This window comes from Pleurodeles waltl, chromosome 7 (genome assembly GCF_031143425.1).
Source record: "Pleurodeles waltl isolate 20211129_DDA chromosome 7, aPleWal1.hap1.20221129, whole genome shotgun sequence".
In the NCBI taxonomy this organism is placed as follows: Eukaryota; Metazoa; Chordata; class Amphibia; order Caudata; family Salamandridae; genus Pleurodeles; species Pleurodeles waltl.
Genome location: NC_090446.1, coordinates 1,032,109,975 through 1,032,134,455, shown reverse-complemented (window position 1 = coordinate 1,032,134,455; position 24,481 = coordinate 1,032,109,975). Strand labels below are relative to the sequence as shown.

General features: G+C 43.0%; 1 protein-coding gene across 1 annotated transcript in view; it reads right to left on the bottom strand.

The window, feature by feature from the left end:
• Positions 1–24,481, bottom strand: part of RGS9 (regulator of G protein signaling 9) — a 707,657-nt gene that overhangs the window by 217,741 nt on the left and 465,435 nt on the right. The window contains exons 10-12 of the mRNA XM_069199876.1: positions 12,490–12,519; positions 10,929–10,990; positions 9,714–9,827 (exon numbers count right to left, since the gene is read on the bottom strand). Coding sequence (XP_069055977.1) covers positions 9,714–9,827; positions 10,929–10,990; positions 12,490–12,519 — 206 coding nt within the window. The remainder of the gene's footprint in view (positions 1–9,713; positions 9,828–10,928; positions 10,991–12,489; positions 12,520–24,481) is intronic.

Sequence of the window (24,481 nt, the reverse complement as noted above, 5' to 3'; positions counted from 1 at the left end):
GCAGAGGAGGGTTTTAGGGGAGGGAGTTTGTAGTAATTTTGTATTTAGGATGGGTGGCGGTGGGCTTTTAGGGGCCGGGTGGGGGGGTTGGGGAGTTTTGTATTCAGGGCAGGTTGGGGGTCGGGTTTTTTGGGGCGGGAGTGGGGGGTTGGGGTCATTTTGTATTCAGGGCATGTGGGAGGTCGGGTTCGTAGGTGTGGGGTGGGGTGTTGGGGTAATTTTGTATTTAGGGCGGGTGTCGGCGGGTCATTAGGGGTATAGGAGGGGGACCAGGGTAATTTTGTATTTAGGGCAGGTGGGGGGGTCGGGTTTTTAAGGGCAAGGGTGGGGGCAATTTTGTATTCAGGGCAGGCGGGGTCTGGTTTTTAGGGGCAGGGTGGGGGGTTCAGGTTAATTTTGTATTTAGGGGTTCGGTTGTTTTATTTTTGGGGTGGGGGTCAGTTTTAGGGCTCAGGGTGGGTGGGGGGATCGGGGTAGTTTTCAAAGGTGGGGGGTGGGGATACTTTTGTTTTTTTTAGGGTGGGGAGTTGGCATGAGACAACCATGTATTACTAGGCATGCCTTTACAACGAAAAATCGTTTTAAAGGCATGCGTGGTAAAGGCATGCGTGGAAACAACGCAATCGTTGTTCCGACCGCGTTGTTCAGGCATGCGTGGTTGCCGCATGCGTGGTTCCATCATACAACCCCATAGCAACACCCATTGCACGCCCCTTTCATGCAAAGTGTTGCATGTGAAGGGGCCGTATTTACAAGGTGCAGTTAAGCCACAAAAAGTAGCTTAACGCCACCTTGTATATACGGCGCAGGGCATTGTGCCACCGGAGCATCACGAAAAGTGACTCTCTGTTGGCACTAGGGGCTCTTAAATATGCCCCTTAGGCCCATAGGTTTGCCCAGTACTGGGTCAGTGCCCTTCTGCGTTGGTAGGAGGGAAGCTTGCACTTCTGGTTCATGTGCTGCACCTGTTCTGTGGGTGAAGGAAACGTACACCGCTCATGATCATGCTGTGCCAGTCCTCTGGGCGACGGAAGCCTCCAAGGCTGGTACCCATGATGCATCTTGCGCTGTATGCCTTGAGAGAGAGAGAGAGAGAGAGAGAGACTGTGTGTTTGTTACACTGCTGTATTTGTGCTCGCATCACTTGCCCTGCTGCGACCCGTCATGTAAACGTTTTGTTAGCGAGGGAATACTGCACTGCTTCTAACCAAGCCGTTTCTAATCGGTGTTGTGGTGAAGCGCGCGCTGTCGCCACCTGTGCTGTATCAGCTCACCCCGAGGGAAGCTTCGGCTGCATCCGGTCTGCACGGGATGGAAGATCGCAGTGTTTCGACCAGTACTGTGCTGTGGGTGATAACATTGCACTGCTGCTTCCCGTGCCATGCCTGTGTTACGTGACAGAACCTTTATTCCTGCTTCCAATGCACAGTACGCAGCAGCTGCACATGTTTGTGCTGCACCTATTTTTTGTGCTGGTGAAGCTTGTGCTGCGGCTCCCCATGCTCTGCTCTGCCTGAGAGTGAATCCTTCTTTGTTGCTGGCTGCTTTACCTATTCAGTGTGCGCGAGGGCTGAGAGCATTACTGGCGCACTGCTTTGTGACCAGCGTTTTCTTGAAAGAAGCATTCACCGTCCCTGCCCAGTCGTGTACCGGTATGAAAATATTCTGATGCTTTCAACAACCTTCCTCGACCTGATAGCGTTACTTTCCATAATGGACGTTATTTACATTCAGCGAAATTGGCCCAGAATTAGGTTATTATCAAACACTTGAATTTAACGCACTTCCTGGTGACCCCTCGCCCTCTCCTTTGATCACTGAGTACATTCGATAGTTTCTTCTTTTCATTACACATTTCATCAACTGCTCCTTTCAACCACAGCAAATTCCAGATGCATTAAGAAACGCACAAGTGATACCATTGCCTCTGAACTGCAGCGACTATCTCAAACGTTCCTCTGCCTCTGGTATTGCAGTGTGAAGCCTCTGTGGGTGAACTGCAATCCGGTCCGCACATCCTTTCTCACTGAGAAACACGTCTTAGACCAATCAGAGGGCTGGGAATAGTCCATCCTGACTTTAATACACAATACGGGCATCTTCTACGATGACTCAGCAGCCCTCTCAATGATGCTGGCCCTGTCACTGACTGCAGCGCTCTCAACCACCTCGCCCTGTTATCCAAGGCTGAGGAGGAAAGCTGCTGAATCCGGCCAGGAACTGGTTCTAATATTTTTTAAACACATATTTAGTGTGGTGGTCCAATGTCTTCTCACCACCCGGTTACCCGCTCCGCAAGGGCCATGTCTGTCCCTTGTTCATTTTCACATACTTGTCCGGCCTCTACACTATCTTAGGTAGGACCTCCAGATGTAATTCCATAACTACGCAGACTGAATTCACATTACTTCCAAGTACTCACTTACTGAGGAATTACCTTGCTTTCATCCAGTTCATCTTTTCAGAAACCCAGGCCTGAATTACCGAAAATGGGCTAGATTCTCTGCAATAAAATGCCAGCAAACATTCAATACAGTTTTATCTGAACATCAGGTCATTAAGGTCGGTTAATTTACCACTCTCCCATATAATAATGTTAAAACCTTGGCTGATGTTTGTTACTCCACCATGTCTATGGAGTGCCATACCAATGTGGTGGTGGCAGTGTTTAGTTACTAAATTAAAGTTTTGCATAAAATGTGACCTTGATTGGTTTTAAAACATGGAGCCTCGACTGTTTGGGCCATTATTTGGCTCAAAAATTGGCAACCTCTACCATCATATTCATTAGTGCAACCAAGAAATTGATATACGTTCTCCAGGTGCTTTCAAACCTGTCTGCTGATTCTAACATCGAAAAGAGATATTATCACTCCCAGCCCTTGATAGCTTCCTTGGCTTCCAATCACTGACAGAATAACATTTAAGGCTTTGTCCTTGACTCATAAAACTGTGTTTGGGACCCATTCACAGAACCTTAAAGACAGTTTGAAATATGCACCTCTTCAAGGGTGGTTTGTTCCTGAGGATCATACTGCATAGTGGTACTCCAAGTGTTGTGTGCCATATCAGTGGAAAAGCTTTCAGTGTCCATGCCTGCCATCTCTGGAATCAACTCAGACCGAAAAAATCTTTCTTTTAGGCAACCTGAGAAACTCAGTTTTCTCTGAATTAGGTTATCCGTTCACAATGTTGTACAGAGCTTAGCTGCCCAGACGTTGCACATGCAATGTGAGTGATGTACCTGTACTCTATGCTAGAGCAAAGTTTGCACTGCTGCTCACGCTGTGCGTTTTCACCATGTGTCAGCAGAGTCTGCACCATTGGTGTATATATCATAGCGTGTGTGGGCATGTATAGCCCACGCTGAGGACGTGTGTGTGTGCGAGCGTGCGCGCGCCTGTTCTGTGCATGGAGAAAGTGTGCATTTGTGGTTACTTTTCTGTTTCTCACTGAAGCTTAAATAAACGTTATATATATTGGTTTGTCCTTTTCACAGTAAGTAAATATCCTACTAGGGAGTAGCTCCTGTTTAGGCGTTTGTAGACTTGTTTCTGACTCTGCCTTTGGGCTTTCCAGTGGATTATGTACTCTTGTTCTTCTTGTTTCATCAGCAGATACTGGTGGCGTTCCTCCTATTTCCATATGCCTGTTGGTCTTGCTCTCCCTCAATCACCCCACCCCCTTCGTTCTGCTTTCCTACACCTCTATTTTTCTCTGTTTATCCTTCTGTTTATTTCTCTCTCTAACTGGCTATTCATCCATCCTGCTCTCTCTCTTTTTCTCCCTCTTCCTTCCTCTCTCTTCTACAGCAAACTTCATCTTTCTCTCTCTCTCGTTCTCTCCGTTACTCTCACTTCAACCTCTTTGTGTGCCTCTCTCTTTCTCTCCCTGGGTTTCTCCCATGCTTTTCCTTTCTTCTCCTCTCATTTCTTTAACTCCCTTTCTCCTTTAGTTGTGCCCATTATCTTGCTTCCTATTCCTCTGCAGCTATACGTCACTCTTTTCTCCTTTCCTGCCTCTCTCCTACTCTTCATCTTCTTGCTCATCTCCCCTCCCCATTGTCTGTCCACCATATCCCTCTCTATTTCACTATTGTTATCTCTTTCTCCTTTTCCATACTTTCTTTGCACCTCCATCTCAGTCACTCCCTCCCTCTATTTTTCTCTTGTCCAGTCCTCATTCTCTCTGACTACACAACACTGGCCTAGCATTTATCAATAACCACACCTCAATTCCCAAACCACCCAGACACCTCTGCTCCACCAAACTCCTACTATAACATATCCCACGTATATGGAAAACCAGATATGGTGGTCGAGCTTTTAACCTATATTGTTCCTAAAGCATGGAGCGACTGCCGTTATCAATCAGAGCCTCCTCCTTGAATCTTGAGGTCTGCAAGAAGCTGAAGACCTGGATGCTAGAATGGTTCCCCTTCTGCCGTAGGCATGGCTGACCTCACCCCTGCTTGGTGCCAGGATACCCTCTGGGGTGACAGTGCACTATACAAATTCTCAAAATAGAACATTACACACTCACTTAGTGTCTTTCTGTCGCTAGATAACGCTGTCTGTTAGGCTCTTTCCCTACCTGGTACTCACACTCTCAAACTCTCACTTCTTCACCCCATTCTACTTCTCTCTCTCACCTATCTCACTATCTCATACTCTCGCCCTTTCATTAGAAAAATACTCTTCTGTGTAATTCACCTACATGTATTGGCAACTGCAGTGGACTTCCCTGCATTATCTGTAAATCAGTCCTTGAAACAAACTCCTCACCTGTAGGTGTTGGCACAAAAAAGCTTTATGAATTTCCTGACTCTTAAGAGTTTCATTTTAAAACAGACTGTTTTTATCCACCTACATATCCACAAAAATTATATTTCTTAGATCTGTGCTTTATGATTGCGCTTGTAAACTCTGTTTAATAGTCTAACTTTCAGTATGATTTGGAGTAACAGTAAATCTGCCAAAGACAGTCTATTTTATGGTTACATTCAATGGAAGGCTATCTACCAATGCAGAGTCCCATTGATGGCTGCTATCTTGTTACTAGTACCTCCTCCTACCTCACTCTCTGCTCTGCCAAGGACAGAAGGTAGCTGACAGCAAACGTGGCACAATCTAGAGAGACTAATCAGCCAGCTACCATTAGAAATAGTGGCGGAATTTCACTAACAGTAGATCCTTTGGTATTCTGGGAAATACCTGAACATGTTCTGGGTATTAGGTATGTCAGCACTTACTATTCAGACCCACTTTAGGGGAGGGGGGAAATCAAGTGTACTCGTGATGCAAAATCTACCAGTACAGATGGTTAGTGTAGGATTTTATATTCAATTTATGGGATACATCGTGGTTTGATCTGGTTTCTAATATTACATTTACACCTGGATAGGGATGAATGTCTGCCTGATTATGAAACCACAATGTCACTCCTCTCTGCTTTCCAATGTCCCCATTCACGTCCACACACCCCTTCCAAAATATTTCAACATGAATTAAGGTATTCAGGACAATGCCCTGGAACACAGCTATGCCTACACTGACACGGGCAAAATGCTTTTAATGAGAAAATACTTAATCCTCCCTTTGAGGGACACCACTCCTTGATACAACCTTCCTCTGTCTACCAATGTCTGGTCTAGACAAGCTACAAAAGCAACAGTAAAAACACCAGCAAACAAATTTACCCTCCATAGAAAGACTACGCCACCTATAGGCATGATTCATGTGAGACATGCAGCCACTTGCCTCATATTTCATTACAGCTACTTAGTTCTCAGCGGAGCATATCTCCTTTTTCTACTCCACAAATTGAACGTTTGGGCAACAACTGAAGGTGGATCACCTGGATTAGATGATAGAAAATCAGATAACCTCACTCTTCCCTTTTATAATCTGCTATGCTTGTGATGCATTCTGTGCACATCTCCATTGTTCTCTGCTCTGCTCAGCCAGTGTGTGATGTCATGGAATATTGGTGAGTGACTGGACAGCTAAAGAGAGTAGACTGGGCAGAGAGGATGCTGCTCCTGATGGAGTTTCCTTAACAAGTAACTTGTAACTTATCCAGTAACCTTTTAAATAAATCTGCAACCTCTATTCTACGTGAACTGTCTACCTGACTCCTACTTACCAAGAATGAATCTTTGATTTCAACATTCCCCATGCACTCTCCTCCAAGTAAATGCTCTCTTCACCCCACCACTTTACACTTCACTCGAAATATCTATGAATGAAAACCCCAACACACACCAACCACAACACGTTAGAGCAGTCCTTAGCACACATTACCTCTAAGACACCCCTCACTACTTGCCCACAGATCCTACAACACATCCTATTACCACAATTTCTAAACCTATTTATCCTAATTACAATCAACGATCAATTTTCCTAACTAACCTCATAAGAATTGACTTCTTTAATCCAACAATACATATTCCACACATGCATTAAAGCTGTCTTACAAAACTACAGGTCTGCAGTTAATAATGTAACTTCTGTATCTTCCCACTCTCAAAACTGTGACCCTGATGCTATTGCAGTCTCAGAAACCTGGTCCAGCTTAAGTCAACACACTGAGAAATCTGTGTTTTCATTCTGGCATGCAAGTTCATTACACTCAGTTTCTCAGCCGAAGGTAGTGCAAACCTGCCTGTTTTTGCACAAGAGAGTCGCAGAAGGGCTGATTACCCTTGCATGAAGTCAAAGGGGTCTCCAGTTTTCAGCTCCATGGAAAGAAATATAGTTCTGGTCCGTTTCTTCATGAGCGGCCAACGGGTCACCAAACCAGTCTGGGTAAAGGTCAGCTTTGGTTTTCCAAAAGAGGGAATCAATGTAAATGGATTATGCAAGGACACCCCAGTTTTTGAATATGGTTATTGTAACCTTTTGAAAGCTTCAAACTGACCAATCATTTATCACAGTTTCTATTATAAGTCACACACTGTTGTGAACTGTGAGACGGAATTTAGGGTGGGAATGCAACTCCAACCCAACCAAGAACAATGTGTTTTATTGGAGCAAGGATGAGGGTGGACTGATATCTTGCAACTCCCAAAACACCACATACACCCAAAGGACTTCATGTTACACAGAGCAGTTGGCACAGGACTTTCTGAAAATGCTTTGTTGGAAATGGGAGGTGAGTGATAACATCAGCTTTCACTCACTGTGAGGTGGTATCCAGGAAGATGACTCTTCAGGGGAAGGCAAGGGCTTTGGTATCAACACCGAACTTCCAAGTGAGAGGTAGGGGGTATGGCTGACTTAGAAAGACAAGAAAGACTCTATTTGTCATAAAGATGTAGGTCAGCTATATCTCCACATAATCTCTGTAAAGTCTGGCAAGCTGTGAACTTCATACGCTGACCGGCTATCATTCAGTCCCTCCAGCCTAACTGAAGGCAAGAGGCACCTAAAGCTTGGAGTCATGTTGTGCTACTAGAGTGGCCAGAAGCCGCCAGTGGCCACTTATGAGTAGCGCTCAGACACCTTCACCCACTGTCCATGCAGACTAAAGAAGCCATGTGAAATGGAACTGTTATTTTCAGACGTTCTAACTTTGCAGTGACTGATGTAATTTTTGTCATTTTTGCCTTATTTCAATCGTAAAATACCTTTTAATTTTACTAAATTAGCCTTGGATCTTTACTGAGTGGTTTCGGCATCCAGGTGTTGTGCTGGTACTGCTAACTTTAGCACACTTGCCCTGAAGTAGCGGTCCATCTCAGTTCTGCACTACTAAGTGATGTGAGTGGGTCTCAAACAGAAATTGTGTTTGCCTGACCAGGAGGTAGCTTTGCATGGCGGTACAGGAATTCGTTCCAATGAGCAGCCAGGCTTCCTATACACCAAAGTTACTTAAATGCAAACTAACTAACTCCGTAAACTACCGATTCCAAAGCCTTATTATGGAAAGTAGAGACTTCTAATCCACTGAAGCTGATCGAACCTGATAACAAGTGCTTTATTTTTGGTTTTACAAATTATAGCACCGATCAACTCAGCTCCTCTTCTAACCAAGTTGTCCCGGAATATTTCACACTCCACTAGACAAAGACATGGACACCCACGCATTTCTTTTCCACTCTGTCCTACTAGAAAGGAACCTACAACAACATTGTGCCTTTCCCACCTACAATATGGACCCCACGATAGAAATTGTTAGAGAAACACCACATACAAATCTCTAACCCATGCTGATTGTATTGGTCAGACCACTTCTTTATTCCTTTAAAGTCCTTACCTGAATGCACCCTTCCCATGTTAAACTGAAAATGCAAGTGAAGAGAGTACAAACACTTTGACAATCAGCACTGACAAGAGGTAAATAAACTCGCTGTAATGCAAACACACACATGCACAATTGTGCAGAGAACATATGTGCCATGTCTCCGTTCATCCTGTATCGTTTTGTGCATCTTCTACCTATGCCCACTTTTAATCCCCCAAGCTTGTGACGCTGCTATGTTTTTTTCAGTCCCCCTGGCTTGCGCAGTGCTAGTGCCATGCAGCGCTGCATTCATGAGTCACGAAAACTATGTCACAGCCACAGGAGGCAGCGAATGATGCAGGTTGCTCCGAAATATGGCACACGTGATCTTAGAGCACTTCTGCATCCTATGTGTTCATAAAATTGAACATTAAAGCCAGAATCATTCGCTTTAACACTGATTGTTTTTCTTGCAACCTAGGTTATTTCAGTAGTTCCACTGCCATGCTTTTCTTTTTAAATGATCACGAATGTTAGGTTCCCATTGTCAAATGTTGATAGCGTTTGAGTAGTGAGAAAATGGCTCTATGCATAATGAGTGGTGAAGAGGCATTCATGAGCCTTTCTGACACATGTATAGCTTTTTCGATATGCTTTGCTGCCAGGGCACATATTGTACATGTTTGCCTATTTCGTTGAATTAACAAGAAATAACAAACTGTGTCCCTGTAATTGCTTTTAGTGAAACGCATTGTTATGAAATTAGATTTCTCAGTCCTTGCACTTTTATATTAGATACCCCATTGTATGCAGTGCAACAAACAAAGCAGTCTGTGTCCCAGGTCTGATTTATTTATTAAGTAGTTAAAGAGTGGATGAGTACCCCAGTACCAGATGTGAGGAAGTGCACGAGTAGTTAAGATTAATTATACCATATTTTTTTTACTCTGTGTATTCACGCGTCTTCAGATTTAAGAATTTTCAGTTTTTATCTTATTATTTCATTATTAGTGCACTGTGGAAGTCTACTTTCCTAAATAATTATTTACATCATTTCCCTTGGTATACTGTCGCTTCAAAAATATCACATAGCATTTAGGTATGCTACAAGAGAAGTGTGGCCTTACTGGTAAGCATGGAGGTAAGCCATACATGTAAAAAAGACCACTTATAATCCAGAGATGGTCCAGAACAGTCAGATCCATGTCAGATGTTCAAGATAACTATGTGAATAATTTTCATTTAGTTTCAGTATATCTAAACTTATCTTACGCTCATATCTAGAACATATAGAAAATATGGCATTGATTCGTCCATCTAGGACTTCCAGTAAACCCTCTGCACCTGGTTAAAGTACATGAGAAAATCCAAGGAAGAGACTATATTGAAATAAGAACGCGTGAAGGAAAATGACTGGCTGCCGAGTTGTATGCAGATGTCTTTCCTGTGGACATGCAGCAATTAGTTTTTTCTTTGACTTTACTCACAGCTTGGCGTTGAGCTCCCAGAACGTGCAGTCATCGGTGATCCAGGGGTTGCTCGGGAGGGATCCTGACATAATGGGGTCGTGGCCGTAATACTGCTCACTGTACTTTAGTATACTGTCAAAAGACAACAAACAGAACAGGCACATGTCACATGTACAGATTGCTTGCTTGTTCTACACCCAATGAATCAGATCAGATTGAGGCTCGCTTCCCTATCCTGTAGGAGGGGTCAAGCAGTGGATGGACTGGGGTCACTGCCTGAAGGTATGCCATTTTAGTTGTGATCTTACGGTGCATCACCCTGACCTGGATACCGCTCCACCTGCCTTGATCTGCTTATGTGTAGCAATTTCAAGCAGCATAACCTGTAGTTCAGTCCTTCCCACACACCCATCTGCTCTTAAGGTAGCCTCCCATCTCTAACACTTCAGAAAAGAGTTCAAAGCATTGGTCATTGACCAACAGCTCACTGTTGAAGGCCCATGATATCAACACTTTCGTATGGATCTATGCCTTCACCCAAAGAATGGAGTCATTGGCTAATATATCCAGGAGATTAAAGTCTCAGTAGAGAAGTTAAGATGCACCTGTGTTAATATGTGATTTATAGATCTCCCATGAGCACAGCTGCATATGTCATTGGAAGCTATTCACATCCCGCCCCCATACTCTAGCTTTAGCATGACTTCATTACATGTACCTAAGAACTGATTTCAATTAAAGTTTTGCATGACAAGAGGGGAAGATATATTTCAAAGCTGGTGCTTTGTGATCTAGGAATTATATCAAGTAACTTAACAAAGACAATATGTGCCTGTCAAGTGTACTAAAGTATTGTGTAATATTTCTAGTTCTTGTTTCAATCTATATGCCTAGTGCTCTTGTGTAAAATACCACATCTGCTTGTGCCTTGCTGTTATTCCTAATGCTTATGCAGTTAAAACAGTGGCTAGTACTCCTATATATTTACATTTTGTAACCCCTCTGTGATGTACCAAAGCCTCCGTATAGCATATAAATGAACACAACCCTTCACCCCAGTGTGACATGTAGAATTTACATACCAGATAGGTATTCTGTAAACGCTTTATTGACTCCACTCGATGATACCATGTCCCTCTTTCATCATATGTGAGTACTGCCTCCAAGCTACCTAGTGTATGCAAACCTGATGGGCATACTCTGTATGTGAAATTATAATTGATAAATACTTACCCTCCAAGAGAGACGGAGGACTTCACCGTGGACCGCATGAGGGAATGCTGGCAGTACATAATCTAGGGAAGAAAGAGAAACACAATTAGGATCCTTCATTCTCACGATGGTTCCAATTGTCAAGGCCTGAAGACCTTAGTGACATGCTCTGGCAATCTACCCTTTAAAAGTTGTCTGATGGGAGTTTAGAAGTGTGTGAGGTTGGACCTCCTATGCTGCCCGGTAGAACCGACGGGGCAGAGCATCAGCGATGCCCTCAGTGATTGAAGTCATAGTAATCCTCAGCATCAGTGGCACTGCCGTACCACACATGAAGCTCTGCCACCACAGTACACCAGTACCCAAGAAGATCGAGCACTTTTCAGATGCTTGTGGTGGCTTCCACAGGCCTCAACATAATAGCTAGCAAGCACTGGCAAAGCCAATAAATCTGGGGTTAATTTGCTAATGCATAAAATGCCAGGTATTCCTAAGTGTGGATTCACGCCTGCCTTAATAATGTGGAGCTGACAGACGGAGAGAAGTAGATATAAAACAGTCTGTGATCTACCGGAGGCAGAAGGATACATCGAAGCAGTCAAGAGTATTAGGCAAGAGAGCTATACTGCCCTGGACCAAGCCAAAATACGATTGACCAAGCCTCAAGCCAGGGGCTGAAAGAAGCTGGTTAAATACATGGTTGAAATAGGTGAAGCTAAACCCCCCAGTAAGCATTCTGGAAACAAGAGGTCTGTGTAGACAGCTGCGCTGTTAAACCCCAGACCTAAAAAACGCCAGAGAAGACAGTGAACGCCACTCCAAGGTGTCCTCGTTTGGCTGCAAGTAAACCAGATGGACAAAACTAGGCAAAATAACTAACGTGCCTTTAGTGTAAACAAATCGTGTTAAACATAAACAATAACTGAGAAAAATGCATGTATTTAAAATCATTTGTAATATGGTTTCTGTAGCTGGAAACAATTTAGAATTGAACATAGAATTCTGAAAGCACATTGAAAAACTGAAACACGTTGCTCAAAAACATGGGATGCTATATTAACTGAGACAGATAAGTGAGACGGCCTCCTTCACATATAGAGTTCCTTTCTCTCCACCGAGTACACTATATTATAAGTTAAGACGCACCCTCTATGTTTATCTTTCTCAAATAAAAGGGGATTTCGTGGAAACATGGGTAGGAAGTCTGGAAACAAAAAAAGGGGACATAAACTTGATTGATGCTCCTGTGAGCAAAACCTAGAAAGAGAGTGCATTAAATTACTAGCGAGACACAGATGTAGGGGAAGGGAAGGGATGTCGCTAGTACTTGCGAGGACAGTAGAGATGTTTTATGGTACCCAAGTCTGACAAGATTTTTACAGTTCAGTTTAGACAGTAAAAAATAGCTCAATATGAGTTAAAATGGGAGCCTTGTTTGTGAGGAGACTGTTTAGGCGACTATCCCTGGGCCCTTAAGAATACACGTTTCTTTTCCATGTTGCTACATTTAATTTGTGTGATGCATGTTGCATGTCATGTCACATAAACTGGCACAAATGTATGACCATTCTTTAGCACTTACCTGTCGTCTGTAATAGTCAACTGTTTTTTTCTGCAAGACAGAGAAGATAAGTTAGTTTGATTAGACTTTATGTGCACCATCAGATAACCTATTTTTACTCTGTACACCACCATGCAGTGTTTCTTGTTTAATACATTTCTGTGTACCCAGGTCTACCATGGAATCTGTACTCTATGGGGTTAACTTGCGAAGACGTAAGCTGCGAGTTCAAATCCTGGCTGCCTTAACCACATTTTTGAGTGTGGGAAAATCAACTTATTACCCTGTGATGCACTTCCTAAATTGAAATTTTGAGACGGCTGACCACAGTTTGGCACAAATAAGCATCTTCTTTAGTCCTTTGTCAGCACTGAGCAAGGTACTGCTTTAACAACTTCCCCGGATCCAGCTTCACCTCCCTACCCCACACTAACCATGAAGCCTAGACTGGGGGTGGCACTGACCATTACTGACTGGTCTGTTCAGGCCTGGCAGTTAGAGCACGTCGACTGCAGTCAGACTCGCGTACGTGGAAATTGTGAGTATTCCTTGCTGTGCCATTGTCTGAGAACAGATCTTTAATCCAGGGGCGGATCCTTTGCTATGGCAAAGGAGCACTGCCCCACTGGCTGTGCCAGAAGCAGAAAAATTAATTGATAGTTTTCTATCGTTTTATTTTTCTGCTTCAGGCACAGCAGTGCAGGGAAGGGCGGGGCTGGGCCATGGGAGGGGTGAGGAGGAGAGAGTGCACCAATTGCGCATGTGTGTTTGGCCGGCCGTCTGAGACAGACCAAACACACATGCACACTTAGGTTTCTCCAGACCGGTTATGTTTAATAGGCAGGATGGAGAAACTGCACAGACACCAAGGCTGTGTCTGGACCAAATTGCTGGGGAGCCTGCGATGGTGTCCAAGTGAATGCTGGGACACCAGAAGAGACTCGTGATGGTATGTGGCGATGACAGAAAGAGGTAACTTATTTCTTCAAATATTTTTTATTACCTCCCAGCCCACGCCCCCTCCCAGTCCACACTCCGCACCCCCCAACCCCTCTCCTTGAGATTTGCAGCGTGGGTAACGGCATCACGAGGGAGAGTCTCCTGTGTAACGGGGAAGCCTCAACTAACATAAGAATCCAAGCAATTGATCTGTACCGCTGGCCTTTCATACACAGACATGCTCCTGCCAGTAACGAGACGGGAGGAGAACAATGAGGGGCCCTCCTCCAGAATCTTTCAGGCTTTGTACTGAGTGGTACCCTGGAGCTTGGGGACCCCCCTGCACTGGGGGGAGAGTGGCGGTCCTGCGGGGACCTTTGTTACGCCACAGGCTCCTGTCCGCCTTATACACGCACAGGGCTATGAGAGTACTTCCTGACCTCCATACATGGAGCCTCTTTACATTCAGCTGGTTTAGTACAGAAACATCTACCGTATTTATACTTTTTTTAGCGCCGCATTTGCGCCGCTTTTTGGCGCAAAACGGCGCAAACCTGCAAAATACAACGGCATTTTGCAAGTTTGCGCCGTTTTTGCGTCAAAAAACGACGCAAATGCGGCGCAAAAAAAGTATAAATACGGGCTAGTTTCTTATTTACACACTTGTGAGCAGTTTTCATACATACCAAAATAACGATTTTTACGTGACACTTTTCTTTTTCGGTTTCTTCTCTATGGATAATTTAACTGTTTTTGCTTTTTTTTGTTGATAATGTTTATATCAATCCATTTAAAAAGCATATACGTATGGTCAGTGGGTGGCGCTAGTGCATCACTTACTGCCCTGTTTCTTTGCGCACTCTAATCAGCTTCATAGGCACTGAGAGTAAGGGTGGTGCAGCACATCCAACATAACCATTCTGTATTTCAGAAGGTGAATGAGCAACGAAGATGCCAATAAAGATGCCTTTACATTTTGTTTTTATAATCTCCCATCTGCTGTGCGTTCAAAATCAGAGGTCAAATGACAGGCTTTGTCACATTGCTGCATATTTTTTTAACATGAGATTGTTTTTTACCTTTCTTTCTCTGACTGCTAAGTGAGAGCATTTGGGGAAGTAAACTTTGTGCCAATCTTTCTCGGTGCTCTGGTACAGGGAGTGTGAAAGAAAAGGCCGTACGATGCCAATTTAACACAACATTTGAATACCTGTATACATTATTCAACATATACCAGCAGTTAGGAAACCTCATAAGATCAAAAGAAATCAAGGCAGTTCATTTAATGATGGGCATATGACATTTATTTATGAAATCTGATTACCACACATTATCGTTTGCGTGCTATGTACTTTTATTAGTAAAACTGCATGTTTGAGCAAATTTAGTGGCTATTTCAAAGGAAAATGTGCTGTCTTTAAATAACTGTGTGCTACAACTCCATGGCTTAGTGATGATATATATATATATATATTATATGACAGTGTGAGCCAAAAGAAACCACAAGCTATACACCTCAACCTTACCACCCTCCTGCTGAATGTGCATGGCTCATTTGTTAAACTTGCCCTTAGTGTGATGCTTGGATTTTTCACAATCCCTACAACTGACATAACATTGATGGCAGCACCATCACTTGGAAAATTGTTCCAGCACCACTGACCAAATTTTAAGAAAATATAACTACTAATATAACACGGAACATTTGTTAGTGCACAACCATCTTTTGTTAGTTTTGGTGACCGACATTTTATCGACCCCTGGCGGCATCAGCCCCTCCCTTTCCATTGGCCTGGAAATAACCCACTCATCCCTTCAGCTTACGGTGCTACTTTGCTAGCTAAGGCTGAGCTAACCAACCCAGTTAATACTTGCTGTGGACAAGAAGGGCCTGATTTATACTTTTTTAGTGCCGCATTTGCATCATTTCTTGATGCAAAAGCGATGCAAATTTACAAAATATTATTGAATTTTGTAAGTTTATGCCACATTTCCATAAAAAAATGACGCAAATGCGGCGCTAAAAAAGTATAAATCAGGCCTGAAGACCCTACACTTCTCTCAGACTTCATCCCTCCTTACTCATAACTTTATCCTGCCACTGTTTTTGTCACAGCCATTTTAGCGCTCTCTAAAGGCAGCATTGTCACTTGTCATCATGTTGGAGGCAGTTGCACAGCAACAGTGTCATAAGCCCTAATGTAATCAAGAAAAATACCCCTCCCTGACCTCCAGTCTGATAGTTAAAGACAGCCTTAACTGTCTTAGACTCTCACGCCCCAGTGTCCGTGCAGCTGCTGCACCATTGACGTCTCAAGAGGCCAAAGAATTCTTCAAAGTCAAAATGGCCTCATAAGTGTTGTTGCAAAACTCAAGACCTCACTTTCCCACAGTAGATCCACATCTGGAGATGAACCAGCTGCCTCCAACTCACTTCTATGAAACATAAGAACCCAAGCTGCCTTCCTTATATTCAAGAAACATCTGAAAACACATCTCGCATGACCCTTTTTCGATTAAATCCCACAAACCCTCCTATGTGTTCATCCGGAGCTGAAATATATTCCTACTCGGAGCAGAAATTATCTGTTTTATAAATCCTCTACTGTCCTATCTTTCTTCGCACACCAAACGAATTCCTTTCCTGCATCTCGAAAACTCTTCCACTATGTTATTACTTTCCAGACTGCATCCCTTAACATTTTCCTGTCTCTCCTGTCACTGTTTTTGATACTCCATTGACTTGCTGTTAATCAGTTTTACTCTCCTTCCCGTTGTTTTAGCTCATTGCATGGTTCCTTGTTAAATGTAAAGAGGCTAACTACTCACAAGTGCCAGTGCACTATGCAAGAATACTAAGGGCCAGATTTACAAGGCCCTATCGCCACCAGAACATCACTTTTAGTGATGCTCTGGTGGCTCTATGCACTGCGCTGCAGTTTCAAGGTGGCGTTAAGCCACTTTTTGTGGCTTAACGCCACCTTGTAAATAGGGCCCCTTCACACGAAGCACTTTACATGGAAGAGTTGTGCAATGGGTGTTGCTGTGGGCATGCCACAGCAACACAGATTGCATTTTGACGCTGCCCAGATTTATGAGTTTTCGCAAACCTGAGGCAGCGCCAAAATCTAATGCCATCCATGAGTGGCATTAGAGTGATGCAATTAGGTGAAATGCTTTCATTTCTCCTAGTTTTTTGCTCTTTCTATGTTGCTGCATTTTGCAGCACACATAGAAAGAGCAAATTACCATTTAAGGTTGTTTTTGTGCAAGAATGTGTCCCTTACTGCACAAAAACAATCTCCCCTGCAACACAGCCATCCTTGCACCATGGCACAAGGGTGGCTGGGTTGGAGCTCAAAAGCAATTTTAGCACCAGTGCAGGGGAAAACACAGGGGTGCGCTGTATTCTTCTAAATACAGCGCATCCCTGCGTTTTGAAAATGATGGAGCTCAGAGCTGCCAAATTTGGTTTAGCGCCATGATCCATCATTTTCTAGTAAATCTGGGTCTAAATAAATATAATTGGGAGCTACACCCTAGACTGAATGGCACCACATGTTTGACAAACTGTAACCATTTTCTGTCTTCAATTTATTTATAACTCATCTACACACAGTGAGCTGTGATTACCTCTCTCTCTTTTCGAGCTTTGCTGTCATGCATTAATTCAGAGGAATTCCAAGCTAAATGTATGTGCTTTCGATTCTGCAAAACAAATGATACCCAGATTTCTGCTTATCCAGTGCTGCTGGTCGATACAATCCAAACACTGTATTTTTAGGCTGGATTCTTTGGCTGACAGGCAAAGAAAATCTGTAATGGATGTAGTGGTTGTTGAGAAAAAAAGACTTTGTTGTAATAACTGCTTCAAAATGGTTCTTAGCTACAGACGACTGTATCCTGTAACAGTAAAGGTCGCCTAGTCAGAGGACTGAAAGTAGTGACGTCGAGACACTGTCACCAGACATGCTTTTGCAGATTTAACCAGATGAGAAGCCTCAAAAGAGTGGATCCTTTTCTGAAGCCAATGGAGCTAAAAGCATGGTTTGAAAGACAAGGCCCTTAACTATAAATGCCTGCAACAGGCTAACAAACCTACAAAGCTGCGTTCATATGATGAAAAAGAGAAACCGTGGAGTGAAAAAATACCTTGGTGTTTTATCCAGCTCTATTTCCGCACTTAAGCACTGTAATTATCAGGTGTGCTATTAACGATTTTATTCAGCGTTCTGGACACTAAAGAACGGAACAAGGATTTGTTGGACTTGCTAAAACGTGAACTGGTATACAGCGCACAGCATAGGTCACAAACCTTTGATTAGCTGAGCCAGTGATTTTTTGCAATGCTTGTTGACTTATAGCGTATTTACTCAATGTCGTGTTGCTTAACTTGCAGCCATTTTGTATGCCTAGGCCGAGCTAAGCCATTTGGGTCCTCTTAAGTCTGATGTACATAGCCATAATTTCTTGCCTAGAAGAGAAAATCAATAATTCTCAATTGAGCTAGCTCAGCATCTTTCAAGCTCCTTTATTGTATCTTTTGAAGGTCTTTTTGCACTCTTCTCATGATAAAGCCATGGTCCTGCTAACAATAGGATCTGAAGTGTTGGATTCTGTCAAGTGCATCCTCCATCAATACACTATGTGAAGAAAATGTATAAATGTTTGAGAAATTTGTGGAGGAGCTAGCATTGGATGCTCAAATGCTCGTGGAGGTGAAGCTTTGCCTCTGTCTGTGCAATATTGCTATTTTTTCTTGCTTGTGAATAATAAACATGTTTTTGACTTTAAGTATGTACGTAGCCATTTTTCTTCCACACACCATCTGTACAGTGGCAACAACTGACATCGTTATAACAATACCTGGGCTAGACGCCATTAGAGCAACCCAAAGAAGATGCTACTAGGTAAATAAATGAATGCGGTCGCTGTGACTGTTCCAGACTTGCATTCATTTGACAGGTTTTAGAAGAAATAATTACAGATTTACCCGTTTGTGTATCCTGACATAGAAACAAGCAACCAAAATATAAAGATACATTTTATCACCACATTTTTAAACATAGCTGCATGCTGGGGGCCCAGTGTTTAATTTGACAAAAAAATAAGTGTGGTGATCCAAGTTTTTTTTGGAGTTTGCTGCAGAAACAACTGAATGGCTCACCTGGGATGCGCTGCTCTGGTGCTGATGCGGGGTTGGTACTTACCATGGCTGGGCAGTGCGCTAGGCACATGTAACATGTCCTGGACTCCCCTCAACATCGGTCCCAGACAGGCAGCTGGGCTCAGCTCTGAAGGAATGTCACTGTGTGACTAGTGTGGGCAGGCTAGCACTTTAAGTGTGCATGCTGCACTCAGCAGCCTGGCGGACTGGAGGCAAGAAACCTCCTCCAGCACATGTGCCCAGAGATGAGGGCCACACTAAAGATCAAAGTAGTTGATGCTGTCACTCAAGGGTCAACAACACACTCTGGGTGGCTGGTGATGATTACATGTCTGGAGGGGGCTGGGGATAGAGTCGAGAGAGCCATGTGAGTCACAGCACTCCCTCTAGTGGCTGCAAAAGCATCCTGCACCATCGCCTACTCAACTCCCACAGTCCACAGTAAGGGGTCGCACAGTGACACTACCCTGTCTTGAAGAGCACAGGCACATGGTAGAGCATCAGCAAAGAACAATCACCAAGTCAATTGTTATGCTGTGTACGCTCGGACAAACACAGTGCCAGATCCATGTGAGGCTGGGCCTGGCACTTGCTGTTGACGCTACCACCACACTGACATGGTCTAAGCTGTTTTTGTTAACTGCAGTACCCCATTGGGTGTTTAGACAGAATATTGAAACCAGCAATATCGGGAAACAAAATATAGTTTCAAGAATATCAACGAATGGGAGAAATACAAAGGGACAGAATTAACAAAACAAAATGGGAAGAAATTAAAGTGTTTGAATTTCAATGTCTTGAGAGGTGCCAACTGGCACAGAATGCTCTATTTTAGTAAATGGCTTCTTTATCCTACCCCGCAATTTTTAGCCCAGGTTATCTCCACTGGCCCGGCCCCTGTTTTTGAGGTAAAGCGGGGGTAGTTGCAAACTAGACACGTCATAGGTAGGTGTGTCCTCATTCAAGAATTCTGAGACAAAATATTCACATATTTAGAGAAGGCCCTCCAGATAAACATAGGGGCATATTTATACTCTGTTTGCACTGAATTAGCGTCATTTCTTTTACTCTAATTCGGTACAAAACTAACTCCATATTTATACTTTAGTACTAGACCTATCTAGCGCCAAATTTATGGAGTTAAAGTCATTGTTTGGATGTGGAAACCTACCTTGCCTTAATGAGAAGGAAGGTAGGCGTTCCCGTGCAAAAAATGACTCTATAGCCTTAACTCCATAATTATACTCCTGTGCAAAAATGGTGCACGGAAGGGAGGCGGGGTCAAAAAATGGTTCAAAGTTTGGTTTCCCCCATTTTGTCAATGCCTGGGACAGGGGAGGCGTTAGGGGACCTGTGGGCCTATTTCTATGGTGAAACACCATGGAATAAGCCCACAGGTGCCCTCCCCAGGCCCCAGGGACACCCGCCCACCTACACACCCGAGGGAATGCAGAGGCTGTTGGACCCCATCCCAGGTAAGTACAGGTAAGTATTGCATTTTATTTTCTAAAGTGCCATAGGAGGCCCTGAAATGGGGCCCCTACATGGCACTGGGTGTTATGGCCATGCCCAGGGGCGCCTGGCCCCTGTGCTAGCCATTGGAATGGTGGGCATGACCCTTGTCTTTTCTAAGACAGGAGTCATGTGGTATGGATGATTTTGCACCAGAAAATGACTCTAGGCAGGCTAGCGTCATTGTGTTTTCACTCTAACCTTCCTAACATCATTATTTTGTGCAAAACCCCCTTCTTCCATAGCACCAGCCCCACCCGACTAACATAATTTGTTTTTACGCCAGCCCACCCATTGCACCGGCTTGCACCATTCCATAAATATGGTGCCTGGCTAGTTTACAGAAATGGTTCAAGCCGGTGCTAAACGTTTTGGAGCAAAACTGCGTTAGTGCAGTTTTGCACCAAAAAGTATAAATCAGGACCATAGTTCCCAGTGTCTGGTTGGTAGTCTTGGGTTCTGATCCAGTGAGAAGGTTCACTCCCAGATTGGTAAAGTTATTTTATATTGCTTTGGCAGTAGCTAGACCTCTTTTATTACAAATCCTTGTTAATCCCCACCATAGAGGAATGTATTGCCAAAATAAAAAAAGTAAGGAACCGGGAGCAGCTATATGCATTGAGATGTGAGGGGATTAACACATTCTTTAAAATTTGGGGGATGTTTATGGAGACACAATAGGATATTAAAAGAAGTTGGTAGGGCTGGCAGGGAAAATTGTTTTATACAGATATTGCTGCTAATATTATGAAATGTAAATGTTATTGCTGCTATGTGTAGGCACTTTGTAATGAAACATGATCTATAGATGTTATACTTTTGTATATTACTGGCGAAGTATGAATGATATGTTCTCGTGCTGGATCACAATAAAAATACATATAAAAAAAAAGAATGTCGAGGACAAAAATATTGTGAAGGTAAGTTTCTATAGGTAAGTAAAGTTTTACTATGGGTAAATCCACATATATGTACTTTGACAATATATTTATCTTCAAAGGTACGCAGATGTGGAGTTGAGAATTGTAAATCTATTCTTACCTATTTGCACTTAACTTCCTGATATTTTGGTTCTCGATATTTTTGACACAATATTCTGTCCACATGACATTTTTGGTTCCGATATCCTGTCAATGATCCATTTCATTGCATACTGAAGTCCTGAGCAGTGGTAATGATGCGTAACTAATTCATTTTAGTGCAGTGAAGCTGACACCAACACTAAAAGGCATTAATCCAACCCCTGATTTGTAGCAGGGCTAGCAGTGGGTGCAACAGCTGCCCAGCATGCGCAGAAAAGGCTCAATCTTCAAAACGGGTCATACCAAATATAGGCATGGGTACAGAGTAGAATGGCTGAGCAGAGAGATCTCACTCCTTACGGAGATAGGAGCAATTATATACCTGAGTATGGAAAAACACATTTCAGCAGATGGCAAATCTTGCAAATATAATAAACCCTCCTTGTATGATTTAAAATGTTGCTTAGCTGAAACCAGATGTAAAAACTGAAACTTAGGTGATTTTACAGGGTGTAAAAAAAGCATAGAGTGCACTGTGGACTTGGCAGTATGCCCATCACAGGGGCAAGGTGGCAAAGCAGGATGCCATGTGCAAACAGTGGGAAAGGCCACCAAAATATGGACAAGCTCAGCCTCAATCTAGTCAGATAAAATCTATGCTCAGGGTTTATAATCCATGACAGATATAATGCCATCCCCTTGGTAATACTAATTTGCAGATAGTGTATAACCATTGTCTTGTCCAAAATATCCACTAATCTTGAGTCCTCTATATAGGAACCATATGTCTGGTTCAGCCTTATTCTAGAGCAGCAATCTTTTCTTTAGTGAGAGCTACGTCTGACCAATGAAAATAGTCCAGAAGTAATATGTAAAGATCACTAATGACTTTGATCATTGTTATAGTAGTGACAACATCAGGTAGAATCACAATAGTGACCACACCTTGCAGGATCATGGTAGCAACCACCTGGATGTATATCACAAACTAAATTATACTTAAATATATACACGTTCCTTTATGATGTAGTGCTGGATACCTGGATATATTATGATAGAACACCAACCAACCCAACACATAAGGCAGGGTTACCAACAGCACTGTTGGGACAAACGTCATCAACTTAAAAGCTTCCACATGATTACTGAAATAACGGGTACAGAAACAAGTGTCCACTGGCACAAAATAAATACTAACAGCTATAAATATCCCAACCACACAAGAATTATCATTCAAACAGCAGCTTTAAATTTAAACGTGTTTGTTTAACTTAAGCATGCCATTCTCTCAAATTAAACAGTTTTCTTTCAAATATACCCTTTTCATTTTAAGTAAAACACCCCAAGAACACTGTATGACTGATAGAGTGGGGCTAACAGAATCACAAATCTCCATGTGACTTTGTAAATAGAAAGAGGAGACAAGTGATTATAGTTCAAGTCCTGCAGGATGTGCCAGTGTGAAGTCTGGAGATGTATTCAGCTGCATTCTTCAATGTGGCCGGACCCTCTAAATTACATACTGGGCTGAGTTGCACATCAGGGAGCTACTTTCAGGGTACTGGTGAGCTACCAGTAGCTCCCGAGCTACCTGTTGGAGTCATCTGTTCATAGTTGTCAAAGGAATGACTACACTCAACACCATAAAAGGTGGCCTTTATATAAGCGAGCCAAGAAACTAAAGTCACATTATCCTGGCTAGGACAACCCCTCAAAATTTGTCTAGAAAAATATGCTTGTGGGGTCCTCCATATCTTTAGCCATAAGCACAGGGGTGCCAACTTAATACAGTCTTCTATGTAGGCAGCTCCTAATTATGTGTGCAAAATTAAACTCGCTGTATTTCTGGGTGCAGCAATAGGTCTCCCCATAAATCTGTTTTCCACAGTCTGAAGCTTCCCTACATCAGCAAATCCCCAAATTCCTACACCATAAGTGCCTATTTGGGCACATTTACTATTATAGATTCGAAGAAGCTCATGAACCGTCTTCTGTCCCAGACTTGAGGCAAACCACAAAACAGCCTCAACCACGGCTCCCATTTTTTGCACTCGTGCAATAATTAACCTGTCCCATTTTCTACTTTTATCAAAAAGAAATCCCAAATAATTAAAAGTGCGAACTTTTTCAATCAACGTACCTCCTAAGTGAAAGGATCTTGATTTAAGATAATTTAAGATTATTTGGACCACAAGACATGACAAACTGCAGATGTACTTTAAGTTAAAGATTTCTCATGAACTCATTAAATCCTTCAAGGAGTTTCAGGAAGCAGTTTGCTGTACGCACCAGCAAAACAGCGTTGTCTGCTTACAACAGAACTGATACCAAAAGGGTACCTATTTTTTAAACATCTTCAGTGCACTTTGTAAAAAAGGAACCCAATGAGTTTATGTAAAATAAAAATAGAAAGGGGGCTAAAATAGTATCCTGATGCAATTGTCTTATAAGGGTCAAGAGTTGGTTGTCTATCCCTGCCTGTCCCATCAGCCCCCACAAGAGGTCCCTATCTACCATGTTGAAAGCACAGGAGAGGTCTATAAAGGCCATATGTACAACACCTCTCCTGGCCGTCACATACTTGTCTAAAATAAGTATACGGTTGAGTGCCTGCTCAGATGTCCCCAGACCTGGTCGGAAACCATATTGCAAGGGGTTAAAAAACATGTTTTCCTCCACCCAGGACTCCACCTTCCCCAGAATAACTCTACCCAGGATTTCCGCAGGTGAGTCAGTCAACAAAATAGGGCAATAAAAGGCAGGCATGTGCCTGTAGTCCTTTTTAAAGATTGGTATTATTGGTGATTCTTTCCAGGATGGTAACAGCCCCCCGTATTGCAGCCTGTATTACATTTACGATCGGGGAGCCCATAGTCCTAGGTTAGCTTTATACAAATCATCAGGCAGCCCATCCGGCCCTGGGGCTTTACCACTAGAAGAGCTATTTATAGCATTTGTCACAGTTGCTAAATCCACTAACTCAGCAACCCAGGTTTCATAAAAAACGGACCCTTGTTTAGATTCCCCCAATCTAACTTTTTGCTCTGGATTAAACATTTTGGAAACATGATCAATCCACTCATGCTCAGTAATGTTGCAAGTGATCTCACTAAGGGGGCTTTCCTGAAAAAAGGGGTGATTGACCATACTCCAAAATAGGGATGAATCTTTAAGCTGCAAAGCCTTTTGGAGATCCTCCCACACTCTTGACCTAAGTTCCTTCTTCCTCCGATTTAGGGCCTGTTTATAATTGGATCTTGCCAATCTAATTTTTAAGACATCACATGGCTTGGCATTAGTAGCTGATTTTGACACCTGAAGGGCAGCTGCACAATCTTTAGAAAACCAGGACTGACCCTGTCAAACTTTTGTA